This window comes from Lissotriton helveticus, chromosome 6 (genome assembly GCF_964261635.1).
Source record: "Lissotriton helveticus chromosome 6, aLisHel1.1, whole genome shotgun sequence".
Taxonomy (NCBI): domain Eukaryota; kingdom Metazoa; phylum Chordata; class Amphibia; order Caudata; family Salamandridae; genus Lissotriton; species Lissotriton helveticus.
In genome coordinates, this window is record NC_136067.1 from 1,236,018,635 (window position 1) to 1,236,034,199 (window position 15,565).

The 15,565-nt window shown below is 43.8% G+C and overlaps 1 protein-coding gene across 1 annotated transcript in view; it reads right to left on the minus strand.

Annotated features, from left to right (window-relative positions):
• Positions 1–15,565, minus strand: part of DZANK1 (double zinc ribbon and ankyrin repeat domains 1) — an 846,943-nt gene that overhangs the window by 402,552 nt on the left and 428,826 nt on the right. The window contains exon 10 of the mRNA XM_078648955.1: positions 8,944–9,036. Coding sequence (XP_078505081.1) covers positions 8,944–9,036 — 93 coding nt within the window. The remainder of the gene's footprint in view (positions 1–8,943; positions 9,037–15,565) is intronic.

The window sequence follows — 15,565 nt, forward strand, 5'->3', positions numbered from 1 at the left end:
GCCTTAGCGCTCTTGAATTGTTTGTTGTAGAAGCTCCTAACATCTCTGAGGAGTTTTAGTTGGTCCGAGGAGGGTTTGGATCTCCAGGAACGTTCAGCTGCCCTAAGATTGCAAAATTCCGTGTTTAAATTGTCGTACCACGGTTTTGATATTTTTGTCGAGGTATTTTTTTGTTGGAGTGGTGCAATGTCATCCATGATGTTGGAGATGGTAGAGTTGTATGAGTCGGTGAGTAACTTAACCTCAACCAGGTCAGCTTGGGAGGAGAGGGCAGATTTACAGTGGGCTGCTAGTTCATCTGCATTTATTGATCTGAGGTCCCTTTTCCAGATCTTTGATTTCTTTCGTTGAACCTTCCTCCCAGACACCTCCCTGTTAATATGAAAGAGGATGCAGTGGTGGTCAGACCAATGGCAAGGGGTAATGGTGTCCAATGTGATGGTCTGTCCTTTCGAGATGATGAGGTCTAGAATTTCCCCTTTATTATGAGCTGGTTGGTCACAGTGCTGAATCAATTCTTGGTCATTTAAGAATGATTTGAGGCAAGTTAAAGAGTTGTCATTGGGTTAGACCAGTGAAGGTTGAAGTCACCCAGGAAGATTTGGGACACTGATGAGTTGACATCGCCAGAGATTTATTTCCATTAGTTGCTCGATGAAGGGGAGATTGTCTCCTGGGGGGTGATAAAAAGTGTGGAGTTTACACACTGGCAAGTTATTACTTGAGATACTGAGACCAAGGTATTCGCAGGAGGAAGGCGTAGAGGACTCCAAGATTGAGAGTGTGTTCCTATGAATACAGGCGTGTGTAGGAGGTCTAGGATAGAAGTGGAGGCGCGTTTCAGTTTCAGTGAGGATGATAATGTCTAAATCATTGTGTTGGATGAGGTTGAATATATCTGAGGCATGTTTACTGGCAGACCTGCAATTGAGTAGCGCACATTTAAGTTGTGTCGGATTAAGTAGGGAAGGGGTCTGGATGAGGTTCACTCTTGTGAGGTTGTCTTTATTGATGACTCTAAGATTGTGCGGGGTTTCTCTATTTGGGTTAGAGTAGATGGTTTGTGTTTGTCCCGGAGGTATCGTGTTGGTGTTGGGCCTAAGAGAGTAAGAGTTGTGAAGGTCATAGAAATCATTGGACGACAGGTAGGACTTAGATCTTCTGGGGCGTGAGGGGGCATTAGGAAGGGGTATGGTTTTCAAGACGGAGGGGGTGAAGTGTTGCCCCATGCGATCTCTATACCTGGGGAGGCTCTGGGCAATTTCCCAGAGGTGAGGATGGAGCGGATCCAGTGGAAAAGATCATTTGAAAGGGCTTTCTAGTATAGATTAGAAGTGAGAAGGATTTTATTAAAGAACTGGAAAACAAAAGGACAGGAATTAAGTAAAAGGCATAGAGAGAAGTTAAGGGTGAGTGCGAAAAGAAAGAAGTAAAACTGAAAGCTGCTGGGATACACTCAAAATTTAATTTAGATTGGCCAAATGGGGGAAAGGGTTAAAAATCATCAGATAGTGGGTTGGAGTAAATGTGTACAGAGATTTGAAGTTCTAGGTGATCAGGTATTTGCTGGAAAGGACCCTGTTGTTCCTGAAGTTTATGTGTGTGGGAAGAATGCTTTTTTCCAGCTTCCTGCAAATCAGATAGGCAACTGCTATCTAGCTTTAGTATTTCCTAAGGTGTATAATGTGGGCGAGCTAGGTCATAAAGGAGAAGTGCTGCATGGATGAAACAAACATAGTGCTTTGCAAGTATTTAGTGACATCGTTGGTGCTATGATTCCTTCTGTAGGAGTAATCTTGAATGGGCTGAAGATTAGAAAGTTGTCTACATTGGTGGATCGTCTTGTCACCAACACCACAGTATTGGTTATTGCTACAAACAGAGTTTGTGGCAATTAGAGTAATGGTTTCACAGAATAGACTTGCTTTAGATATCTTACTTACAAAAGAGGGCAGAGTCTGTCTCATGTTACGCATCCAACAGTGCTGCATGTATACAAGAGTAGTGAGATTAATACGTTTATTGCTAATATTTCTGATGTTTTTAAAGATTTGAAGAAGTTAGAAGCAACAGGTGGCTTGGAAGCAATATGGAACTGATTTGCTGCAGTTGGTAGATGGCTAATGTCTTTGGCAGTGAACTAGTATTGGCTGATTTGACCACACTAATCATTGCAATCTTTGCGATATGCTTGTCCTTTTTTTAAGAGAAATTAAATTGATGACTGCCAGCAGTGGATCAACTTGTAAGGGAGGAGTGACAAAGGGAAATGAGAGGAACGTAAAGAGAGAAGATGTGGAGCTTGAGGAGTTGCAAAGTCACATAATATGATTATTTAAGAGCTTCTCAGCTTGGCATATTAGAGAGATTCCATTCTTGGGAAGCTGAACCTATTCGATTTGCTTTATGAAAACTTTATGCAGTTTGTCTTTGAATTTGCTAATTTGCATTGATTGAATTATATTAAATGATATATATTCATGCATGACTACTGACGATTGACAATATATATTTTTTTAGTTTGTAGCTTTACTAATTTATTAATAAACCTTTTTGGTTTGCAGAGCTACTTCTATTGGCCATCACGGTAGGGCTTAATGTTCTTCACTGTAAACTGTTATACAGATGTGTTGATGTTACACTTCAGTCCAGGGCTAAAGATCCATCTTCTTGAGTGTAGCTCCATCTTCTTGAGTGTAGCTTGTACTTGAATGTGCACCAATGACCTGCACGGTGCAAATCAAGCTGAATTTACCTGAAGTCTCTTTTTCTGCTCTGTCCATGTAGCATTGAATGACAAGTTCTATAAATGAGCACTCCATCCTTGTGGGGATGCATCTGTGACCAGTCTCATCTCTTGCTGGGGAGGCTGGAACAATCCTCTAATCTGCAGAAGATCCTCCTGCTTCCACCACTGAAACTGCTTCAACACTTGAGTACTCATCACTATCAAGTTTTTCAGATTCACAGGATATTGATTTCATTGGTCTCATACAGTCCATCGAACATCCAAATCTGCAAACATGCCAGAGGAACCAAATGCAGACAGAAAGCTATTAGACATCCCTAACACTAAGATGGCAGATTGAGATGTATTGTCCTTGAACTTAAGAATTATCTTGTACGGCCAAAATCCTCTCTGGAGGAAGAAAAGACCTCACGAGGCGACTGTCCGGAACCATTCCTAAACACAGACTCAAATGGGCTGGAGTAAAGATAAATGTTTTCCTGTTGACTGAAATTCCCATATCTAACAAAATAGTGCTTGTACTCCATAGACATTCAGATAACTGAGAAAGGAAGCTGCCTTTTATTGGCCAGTCATCCAGATACAAATAGACATATACAGAATAATCCTCTCAGATACACGGCTACCACCACCAAGAACTTTATAAATATCCGTAGTGCCAGCAACAGGCCAAAATGAAGCAACTCAAAATAACACAGCGTGCACCCCATCAGTGAACCTCAAAAAGTGTCAGTGGGAGTAGATAGAGTATGAATGTATGCATTTTGTAGGTGTAGAAATAAAATGCAATACTGCTCCAGCAACTTTAAAAGTACCTGGTGCAAAGGCAACGTTTTGAACTTCTTTCTAAACTGAACCAAAGATCCACTATTGGTCTCTTTTTTCTGGATCAGAAAGTAACAGGAATAAAGGCCCTTTGCAATTTGAGATGGCCTACCAAGTTCTATAGCCAACTTCTCCTGTAAAGTAGCCCCCTCATCAATATGTTTGTGGGAGAGAGGGAGGGAAAGAATTATAGGCTACATGTAAAGATCTCATTGGAAAACGCAAGCTGTAACCTTGATGAATTAACTTCAAGACCCAACTGTCCAAAGAAATCTACCAACATTTCTGAAGAAAAGAATTCGCCTCAGCTTATAGAAACAAAGAATGAGCACAATCCAATGAGGTCTCAGATAGGTTTTCCTGCTGGAGGGGCTGAGGCTGCAAAGAAGATATGCAAGACTGACATATTGTTGTATTCCTGCTTCCTAGTTGGCCCTTAGGTTGGCCCTTAAAGAACTGAGAGCCTCCCGTTGTGCCTACCAAACTGGTGCATTACTTCTATGAAACTTTCAGGATGGTGAGGCGAGATTTAGAGCCTTTGCTGTTGCCTGACTCTGCTTAAAACTATCAAGGGACTCATGCACTTACTCAGCAAAGAAATGTTCTCCAACAAAAAGAAAAGCAGAAAAGTACTTGATGCATTTGACAGAAAACAATTGGTAAGCATCCATACAAGTCTCTGTACAACTGAGTGAGCTACTGCATCTAGTATGTCCAAATCAGTCTGCTTAGTTTCCCATGAAGCATTGTTTATATCATGCAAATGTTCTTTACAAGGACCCCTTATGTGTTCTATAAACGATGATGCAACGACAAGTGCCATTTATAATAAAGCATGGATGTAACAAGCCAAAGACAAGTGGCATTAGTCCAACGCCAAGCCAGACTCCCAGATGCCAATATCTTCTTCTCTTAAGAGTCCAGTCTCTCAAGGGGATTTACAAGAATGGTGTTCTACTTCAGTTTGCTTGCTGAGGCCTGCACAATAAGGCTCTCAGGAGTCAGATGTGAGGATCAATATGGCAGATCAGTTAATCTTTATATCTTTTTTTAAGTGGATCTTAGAACCAAAGGAGACGAAAATGGCTTAGACAAATGATGCATCACCTGATCTATTAGGGTCTAATTAATCAGAATTATTTTCAGCTGACTGGTTCCATGTAATTATGCCCGTGAAAGACAAGACCTGTGCTGTTGCTGGAACAGGCACACATTTAAAGTCTTAGCTGCATTTCTTACAACTTCTGCATAATGAGCTCGTTCCATGTTTGAAGGGCCATCAGGATGAGGAAGCTACATTTCTGGAGCTGTTTCCAGTCTACAGGCATTTCTAGATCAGCCAGCATTTTACAGTAGGAATCCATATGAAGACTCTAAAACCTCCTGCACAGGATTTGGAACTTCTAGTGTGTCAGAAACTGAGACAAAATATTCCTGCTTTCTGTGAAATGCAGTCTCAGATGTCTACTTATGAATCTTAGGGAATTCTTTTTTGTTAAATAACTTCTCAGTTCTCTTTCTAGCACAAGCCAAAATCTTCATGCCCAAGAAAGATTCCTCCTTTGTGTTGACAAGTGCTGAGGGTGACACTGCCAGCTCTGTAGTCAGTGAATTCATCAACTTTGAAGGCTGCTTCATCGTTGACTACATACTCAACACGACTTTGAAGGCAAAGACAGTGCAACAACTGGAATAATCAGTGAGAAAGCATCATCTGCAGACATCACAAAAATCTAAACCATCTCCTTGAGAGCAAGAAAGGCATCTCAGAGGGAGCAAAGGTACACATTGAAATGTTACTTTTTTAAACTCCGCAATCTGGTTAGTTGAAGCACCTTTAGTCGGAAAACTCACCTGAGAAACAGGTTCTAAGGCTGGAAAAGAATCTGACAAGAAATCACAAGAGTGAAGCTCTTTGACGTTTCTACTTCTTTGAATAATGTTTCGTATGTTTTGACCTTGACACAGATCTGGACCTAGACTTCAATTTTGAATGTGACCTATCTTGATATTTAATAATGGAAGCAAATGAGTTTGGAATTTCTTTCCCTAAAGGCTTTAGGATGCATCCTCTGGCAGAGCTCACAACCCAGAGGGTCGTGAGCCTGTCCAAAATACCACAGACATGAAGGGTGCAGACCAGTCACTGATATTTGTTTTTTATGTGCCTTAAAGGGTTTACATTTTGAAGACATCAGGAGAGACAACTGACATATACTGTGAAAAATATTGATAAAAATCAACTGCTCTGTATCTGTATCCATTGGCAGAGAAGCAAATGAATGATGTCACTGGCACTGTGGCACCCTATATGGCACATCAATTCCGTTGGGTCTGTGAGACATCCATGATGACACTATGCTTGATGATGTCTTGCAGGTGTTGAATGCTTTGGAAATAAATTCTGGATCTAGTCTGTCGCATAGGAGGGGGGTTCAAGTAGGTTATCTGCAGGGGTTCATTAAAAATAAATTTCCTGTGTAATTTTACAGACTTCCAATAACTTCACTTTTCTGTCTGGTCTCCCTTAATGTTAGTTAGACGTATACGGTGGTGGTGCAAAATCTACTCTGATATGCAGGAGAATATAGGTGTTTGTACGTCCTTGGGAAATAATCATTAATTTACGCCCCAAAATATTTTGCGGGCCCTATGTATTCTGCAGAACTCTGCTTCATTAGAGAACAACTAAGTTACCATATGGAAGATGAAAACCAATACATTGACTTATTTTGTCTGGTCTGAGGAATACAGGAGTCGATAGTGTACAATTATTGTTCCTATGTCTACAGAAAATACCAGCCTTCCTCTAGGTTATTGGGCACTAGACCTGGTAGGAAGACTATCTTCTCCAGCCTTTCCACCAAATCTCTAACATGCCCTCACCTGCCAGTTTAACAAAAATGCAACATGGTTTTTTTAGGGTTTGCCCTCCTTGAAGATCTTTACTAAAAGAAAAAGCTGCAAGGGGGTAAATCATTCCTGGTCTAGAGTACCCACCTTGTTGGGTTTCAGGAACTAACTGAACATGCACTGGCTAAGTTATTAGGGATCAACTCTAAAAGGCCAACGTTTTTTGTCATTTTTCAAAAACATATGCACATGGATGGCTGGCAATCCTGTAATTGGTTTTCTAATAAAGAAAGACTAGTCCACAGTGGATGTTGAGGCGTATGCATGGCGTATGCATGGTTTGTGACACACAGCTTGCACTGTAACATGTGAGTGTGCATCTCTTGTGATGGGGGGACGCAACAAAGCAAACACAAAGCGCTGAAAACTTTCAGACACTCACTCCCAGTCACTGATCTGGCTTGAATCCATCATCGTTCTTTAGCTCACTTCGCCACCCCAGTTCAGACCCAGCTATATGCAAATCAGGCTTGACCCTGTGCCTCATGGAAACACTCCAGCCCGAACTGCCAAGCCAGATCTTCCCTGGACCGGAATCAAGCATCCTGGGACCAATTTCGGGATACTACCCCTCATCAGCCAGGCTAGCTTGAATCCAGTGGCAAAGTGAGCAAGTGACCCACGTCTGGGCATACCCTGCCAATTAATGGCGAACAAAGCAAACATGGGGGGGCGGCCATGTTAAAGCAGTACATTCAAATATTATCAAAGCAGAAAAAAAACGTGCAAAGGGCAAATAAGCAATCGACTAGCCAAGCAGCACTTTGGAGCTACCTGGCCCGTGTAAATAAATAAATAAATTATGAGAAGAAGAGGAACAGTACTGAAGAAGACAAAAGGGAATTGAGAAGCATGATAGAACTTTGCTGTGGCCAAACCTAGTAAGAAAAAGAAAAGAAAATCTAGGGGATGTAGAACATTTGAGAGGGGGTATTGGCCAGAGCACGTGCAGTGGGGTGAAATGTAAAAGAAGGGTGAGAGCAAGTAAACACAGGCAGTCTCTTGGAGTGCTTAATGTAAAATTTACACACACAAAAAAAAGAGAACCCACAAGAAGACAAAAAAGGAAGTGGAAGGTCACAACTCATCCAAGGCTGAAATGCTCCTAGGTGGGCAAAAGACAAGAGTAAGGAGGAAAGCCATCGAAACAAGAATGGACAACTGAGATGGACAACAAAACCATCTAAACATTGGCAAGGGGCTAACTAAAAGAACATTCTAAAGATATATTATGAATTGGAAACAAGAAGTCTATCCACAGGAAAATAAAGTTGTCTGTTGCAAGCATTGGCAACTTTGGGACCATTAGCTTTGCCAATGGTTTTCAGCAATGCTGTACACCATCCCCTATGCTGCTCATCATGTCTAAAGAAGAATTTTAAAAAGCTTATGACAGCCACCCGCATCATTTTGTAGGCATGTGCACCATCCATGCATGCTCATATATGAAGTGAGCGCTTTTTTTCTTTTTATTTACTGAACCAATTTGGCTCAGTAAATAAAAAGAAAAACCATGTGAATGTTTTTTTTTTAAGTGGGTCGGGAGAAGCAACACGTGGAGCCCAGGGACCTGTATGCTTGGAAGCAACATGGGGCAGCATTAGTGGAAGGAAGTAACACGGAGGGTGGGTGGGGAAAGCAGTAAAGAAGGCGTGGGTGTAATAAAGTAAACAAATGAAAGAGAGAAGAAAGTGGAGTGTGGGGAGAGAGAAAAGCAAAGATGTGAGAGCGAGAGCAATGTGAAGCTAGCTGGAGAAGCACACACGTGGGAGAGTATCTCACGAGGGCGGGTGCACCATGGTGGAGGGTGTTGAAGAAGCATATGGGCGAGAGAGAGCAACAAGGGGCACAAAAGGGTGTAGAGAAGCACATTGTGGAGACAGCAGGAAAACACATGCACTCTTGTGGAGTCCTTAAGACAAAGGGGAGAAAAAGTAGCTCCTTAAAATTGAGAAGTGGAAGGACACAAATAAATTGTGATTGCTCCAGGGGAGAGAAAGACCGAAATGGACAAGGGCAGCAATCAAATAAGAAGCAGGCAATAACAGTTGCTGTAAAGCCAACCAATGGTAAGCAATAGGCATATTGCAATCCCTTCTATGTTCTTAGTAAGCCTAAATTAAATCCTTTGCACTCAGCTCTCTGGTAGGTTCGATCTAAAAATGACCCCTCCATTGCTGTCTGTCCATTTACTTGACGGCAACATATATGATGCAATAACTCTTCCGTGTCGTGGATGCACACATGGTGCAGCATTCAAAGTTACCTATCAGAAATCCGTGTTGCAATGGACCACTGAAGAGCAATTCACTTTTAAATTTCTTGCATATGTGCTACCACCGTAGAGAGCTAAGGCGCTACAAACACAGTCTTAAAATGGTTGCTACGCTTTCATCTGATACAAGTGTAAAGTGATTTGATATACTAATGCATGACACCCAGGGCAGGAAACTTACCGTTTGCGTTTCAGAAATCCGGCCTTCACAGGTCACACAATGCTTGAGGTTCACTGGATTACCAGTCCCGCAGTGCCTGCAGATTGCTTTGCCCTTGAAAATACAGAAAACAGGTTTAAGACAATATTTTTGTAGATGATAAATCATTGTTTGGAATGCAAAAAATAGAACAACAGACCCCTTACGAACAAGGGATAGGCCCACAAAGCGCAGCTGTGTACTGGATGGAGTGTCCTATATTGGTTACCAATTTATACCTTTAGCCACATATACTTGTGCTCATATAATCTGTATTCCACTAAAATAGATGATGCGCCAAACAAATGCTGCGGCTGATCAACTCGACTTCTAATCACTTAACTTGAGGATTCTTCATCCTTATGTTTGACTAGCAACAGGAACGTGGTCTAACCACCCCCTCACAGCCCCCCATCCGAACAGCAGTAGGTCTAAAATGCATAGGGGAGCTACTTAGATATGGGAAGCCGATGTGAAGAGATTGTAGAATACCAACAACATGATTACAAGTATATGTATAATTATGATAAGAAGTCAATAAAATAATATATGCTTATTTTAAAAGGAGTCCTGTGATTGAATATTACGTATGAATGGATAAACAATGTAGGAGACACCATCCAGGATTCATCTGTGCTCTATGGGATTATCCCTTGTTTTCAAGGATTTTGCTATTTCTTTCCAGGTTGCTATCTCAAACCATGGGAGCACGTTTAAGTTTGACGAGATCTGACTCTTAAACAAGGAATGGGCGCATGTTGGGGCCATAAGCAGAGCATGAACTCGAACAAGCATTTGCAATGCAATCGGCCTCGCATTTGCAATAGTTTGAGCTCTTGGCATTGTAAATGACAATGCCTTTTATTTATGTGTTGGTTTTTAAAACATAAATAAAAGGCATTATCATTTGCAAATGCTTGTTAACTGTTGCGGGGAGGGTGAGTGTGTAGAATCAGATGCAGAGGAATGCTCAATATTTTTTAGCAAAGATGGATTGTTAACATGTGTATGGACTGTGGTGTATTGACACTTTATTAAAAAGTGAACAGTTGAACTAACAGGCCAGTGGCAGTGAACCTAGCCTGTGAGGGAAGTTAAAAGGTTTTCCTAACGTACCTCAGATGTTTTTTTAAAAACGACAGTTAACTGTTTAGACTAAGGGGCCGATTATGATAGCGGTTTCCCCGCATCCTCCGGGCCGGCGAAAGCCACCGCCGGCCCGGGGTATGCGGGAAAACCGCTGCGGAGCCTCAAAAGACCCACCGCCATATTAGGATGGCGGTGGGTCTTGAAATCCGTCCGCAGCTTTTCCGCCGCGGTCGCCTTCCGACCGCGGCGGAAAAGCTCTAACATGGCTGGTGGTGTCTATCAGACACCGCCAGCCATATTAGGATGGAGGAAATCATATGCTTTTCGACGGCGGCTTTTCCGCCGTGGAAAAGCATACGGACATTTACTTCGGGGGCCCGTTGCGGGCCCCTTTGGTGAAGGGAGGGTGGGGGGTGCACATGGGGGGTACCTATGGTACCCCCCTGCATTTGCGTGTACGAAGCAGCCGGCACCGCGCGGTGCCTGCCGCTTTGTGCACGCAAATGCGATGAATGCATTTTTAACATTGCGGCGGGTGCAGCTTGAAGCTGCACCCACCGCAATGTTAAAGATAGAGGATGTGACCGCCACCCTGGCGGTCACATCCTAATCTGCACGGAGGGAACGGCGCAGCCCATGCGGACGTTCCCTCCTCCTCTGGGGTCGCGGACGAACTCAAGTCCGTCCGCGATCCTAATCGACCCCTAAGTCGGGTTTCAGTGTGTTTATATATCATTGAGTGGAGGCGACCTGACTTTGTACCCCCTGGTGCTCCTTTTGTGCTTCTGACAAATTTCCTAACACCCAACGTTCTCCTCTGTTTCCCGATAAAAATGATACCTCATGTTACCCAAAGCAGAGTCAGCCTAAAAATGCATAAAATGTGTTCATAAGGGCAATTATTTTAATAAGTTTTTAGGCTGACTCTGCTTTGGGCACTCACACAAGTGAGAAATCATTTCTATCAGTAGTTTGAGGAAAATGCTGGGTAGTGGGAAATGTGTGCTGGTGCGGTGATTCTTCAGCTTTTTAACACAGACGTGAGGAAAATTTGACTTTTCAGTAAATTTGAGGTTTGCAGTGGATTCTGGGTAGGAAAACGCTGGGGGATCCACACAAGCCACAATGCCAGCCAAGCAACAGTCTGCCCACACTTCCACCCAAGTGCCAGTCTACGCATACCGCCAGCACCCTGCCCAGACCATAATAATAATAGTCTTTCTGTCCCCCCTGGGGGGCAGATGGGGTTTATTAGCCCGCTAGAGATCATGGATTGTTTTTGTTTAAAAAAAAGGAGGAATGTGGACTGCCCAGAACCTTCCCCCAAAACAAATGGGAACAGTCTTTCTGCCCACCCTGGGACAGATGGTAGTTATTACACCCAATCTGCCCCCCTTGGGCGAGTGTTTAAAGTTAACAAAGGTCCTAGGCTTTAGGAAGATATAACATGTGGGAATGAGCATAGGCTTAAAATAAAGACTATGTATCTTTTACTCCAATGTCCAGCCGGACAAGGAGATATTTATTTTGAAAATGGTGCATATATACAGGAATTAGGAAGTGGAGCAAGCCACAATTTACTGGGCACAAGCCTGTACCAAGTCAGGGAAAGGAAAAGACAATACAGGGGGGGGAATAGAATAACAGGCAAACAAGTTGGAGAAAAACGGTGGCTTAAAGTACAATGAAGTTTTTCTTAAGCTCAGAACCGACAGTAACTGCAACACATATAACAAGTATTAAAAAGGAAGCAGTACTGCACAAACTGTCGATGTTACGTTTCGATCCCTGTCTCCAAAAAATTAAATTGGGATCATCTTCAGGACTACAATAAACATATTGCCCGAATGTATTTTTAAACAAGCCTGGGGCGCCGGACACTTATGTATGGGCAGCCTCCTGAGGCATCTTGGGTGAGAGAGATCCGAACCAGGCACTTGGTATGAGGGGCGGTCACCTGGCATGCTGTTGTGCCTAGTATTGAAGGAGTTCACACACACAATGGGGCGAGCTGGTGCTTGAAGTTCCGTAATGGACAAGACGTCGGGCGGCAGATGGGGCCCGTCGCGGGGTGAATGTTGGCTTGCTTGTGCCTGGCGTGGTTTTTGGCCGTGCACGGTGGGGCGAGCCGGTTCTTGGCGTTTCGTGATAGAGACGCTGTGGGGCGGCGAATGGGGCCCGTCTGGTATGCCGGATGGCGGATGTGTGCCCCTTGGGTGAGGGCATAAAGCTCACTAGGCACCAGGGATATGTTTATGGGCATGTAAGGGAGCAGCTCCACAGTCAAGGGTCACTCCCCTTTTTTTAGGCACACATTTTAGCCATTTCTGCCCCCTTGGGGGCAGATCAGCGTTATGTTTAGGTTCATCTGTCCACCTTGGAGGCAGAAAACCAATAGATACCAGGGAAAGTTTCTTTGTGTGTGTGCGTGCTGGAGTTTGGAGTGCATGTACTGGCATTTGGCTGGCTGTGTGTATACTGGCATTTTGCTGGTGGTGTGTGGACTTGCACTTGGCTGATGATGTGTATTGACTAGTGCTTGGTAAGCATGGGCCTTTAGATATGTGGAGAGATCTGGCAACCCCGGCTCCACACTGCCATCTGCATTAACTGTATTGAATTAAATTTTCTACAGTAAACAAGCATTTAGAGTTAACAATGTTGCTAATTTCAACTGATTTAATTTGACTAATTTATAAAATCCTATTAGTATTTCATAGCAAACTTGCAACTTACATTGTTTTGGTTCTTCTTGTCTTTCTAATATGTTTGTCACTGTGTTTATATTTCACTGGTGACTTTGAAGGCCCCATGCAATAAACTGTTCTGCTGAGCTATTAAGATAGAGCTGCTAAATCAGGTTTAAAATAGTGCACCGATACAGATACTTGAAATGCATGCATTTCCTTGGCTTTAATAGTTTGTGTGAGGGCAGTATTTCTTTTTACCAGCACCGTAATGAAAACGTCAGGTTCTGCATTATTGAGGCGAACAAGCAAATCTCCTTTGTTGAAGCATAACACTTGCACACCCCTCTTGCCAAGCCAACCACAAAGTTAACAATTCCATTTGTTGCACCACAGCCCATATCCTTATATTTCTAAAAGAAAAGGATTTGTCCCAAGTGGGAAAACAATCAGCTTCTTTCATAATGCTAAACAGAAAAAATAGAAACTGACTGTGTTCTCCTAATGTGTCTTTATACAGTCGTCTTCAAACATTTTTTATGTGGAATCCTACTGAGTAAACAAATGTTCCAATCCATGTGCTCTATAAAAAGGGTAGGATTAGGGATACGCTCTGAGGTCCTTCGGCCCCAACATTGTATGCTAATTGGAGTGTGAGGGCAGAAGTGCTGGATTCCTTGCCAATCCACAGAACACCGTAGTCACCCCAGAGCCTCTTGGCAAACAAAACAGCCCCTTTCTGGCTTTTTAGGTCTCGCCTAGGCAGTACATGCACAGTCTCTTGAGACATGCTCTATGAACTGTAAAGGCTTTCAGCACCCCCATCCGTTTTCATTAGGTCCTTGATTTGTCTTTTGAAATTCCTTTGTTTTAATTGATGAATAGTTTACACTACTGTATGGGCTTTCAGCACTCCTACCGGTTTTCATTAGTTACTTCATGTGCCTTTAGAAATGTCTTTGTTTTTGTTAGTGAATAGTTTACATTTGTCCCTCCTTTTGCTGTTTTGGTCAGGCCCTGGGGACTGACCCTGTTACATGGTTCATTTCACTATAGGCCATATTTGTTTGTTTCTGCTCACTACTTTTCCTTTTGTCTCGGCTTTTTTGGCTTTCCTAAAGTGTTCAGCCGAGGGCTGCAAATCATGTCCTTTTCTGGTTTTCAATGGTCTTTGGTTTCACAAGCGGTTTTTGAGCCACAGACATGTGTTTTTGTTTTTTTATCCTATAGCGTTTTGGTTTGATTAGCTCAAATGTCCAAATACTTAGTGGAAGTGTATTTTAAGAAGATGGCCGACAGAAGGATCAACCTATTCACATTGTGCTTTTGACAGCATGATTATTTGAATACAATTTAAGAGGTAAACATGCTGTTATTGCTCTGTTTTATGAAAATGGAGGCAGCTTTAACCCCTTGGGCACGGCTGGAATTTCGCCGCGGCTAAATTACACGCGTGCGCAGATCAGATGGCCCCCGGCCGTCCGACACACAGGCCCTCCCCGGCGTGGGGGGCATCCGATGCATGCAAGGGGTTGAGTTGCACGCTTTCATGCTTTGATGTTTTCTTTTAGGTTTCAATTGTTGGTGAAATAAAACCAATATCAAGGGATGCCTCCACGTGCTCTCCAAACGCGGCATGTAATGTGAGGTTACGTAACAATATATCCTGCGAGTAGACACCAGGGATTCAGCAGTCATATTTGCACGTAGCGAGATGTTTTATTTATTACAATAAACCTTCAAAAGTGATTGTATTGCAGACTCCAGCGCAGAACAATGTTTAAGTGTAGCTATTTCACAAAAAAGGCAACAGCCGATTGCATTTGTGCCTCTCCCGAGATGTGAACAGTCAGCAATAAAGCACACTTCAGGTAGTATTTTAAATCTCAGTGAATAGACATGCAGCGCTCTAAGAATTCAAAAGCTTTACACGCCCATTTACTAGTAAGTCATATTTCATCCATTAACAAAGTTATGGGAGATTCTTAAAGGCTGAAATGAAGCGGCAGATATTTCTAGAGGCAATCGCTCGCTTTAGACTTACCTGCTGTGCCCGGGGTTGAATTGCTTCTTGCAACTGAGTTTCTCTTACCATACCCATGTTTGTATATGCTGTCCCCATATGGGTGCCCCTCTTTCCATGTGAGCGTTTATCACCATATGAGTTTCTCAATCCCGCCGCTGCTTGTCTATGTATCTCCTTATATATAGGAATTTATATGCCGCTCGTGAGAGGAGTCACTTGCTTTACTCGTTTCCTGCTTCCCGGCGCTACAGGAGTAGCCTGCTTCTGTGCGTGGACACTTTGCCAGCGTGAGGAGGGTCAGGCGTGAGGCCGCAGAGGAGGTGAGAGGCGCGGCCCCGGGACTGCAAGGACCAGCCTTCAACACCCACAGCTGTGTCCTCTTCCCGGGTGAGCCGCGCCCCCTCCCAGTGCCCGCCCCCATCTGAGCGCTATTTACTCCTCGCGGCCCCCGCTCCGCGGGAGCCGCTCGTGAGAGGAGTCACTTGCTTTACTCGTTTCCTGCTTCCCGGCGCTACAGGAGTAGCCTGCTTCTGTGCGTGGACACTTTGCCAGCGTGAGGAGGGTCAGGCGTGAGGCCGCAGAGGAGGTGAGAGGCGCGGCCCCGGGACTGCGAGGACCAGCCTTCAACACCCACAGCTGTGTCCTCTTCCCGGGTGAGCCGCGCCCCCTCCCAGTGCCCGCCCCCATCTGAGCGCTATTTACTCCTCGCGGCCCCCGCTCCGCGGGTGCCGCTCGTGAGAGGAGTCACTTGCTTTACTCGTTTCCTGCTTCCCGGCGCTACAGGAGTAGCCTGCTTCTGTGC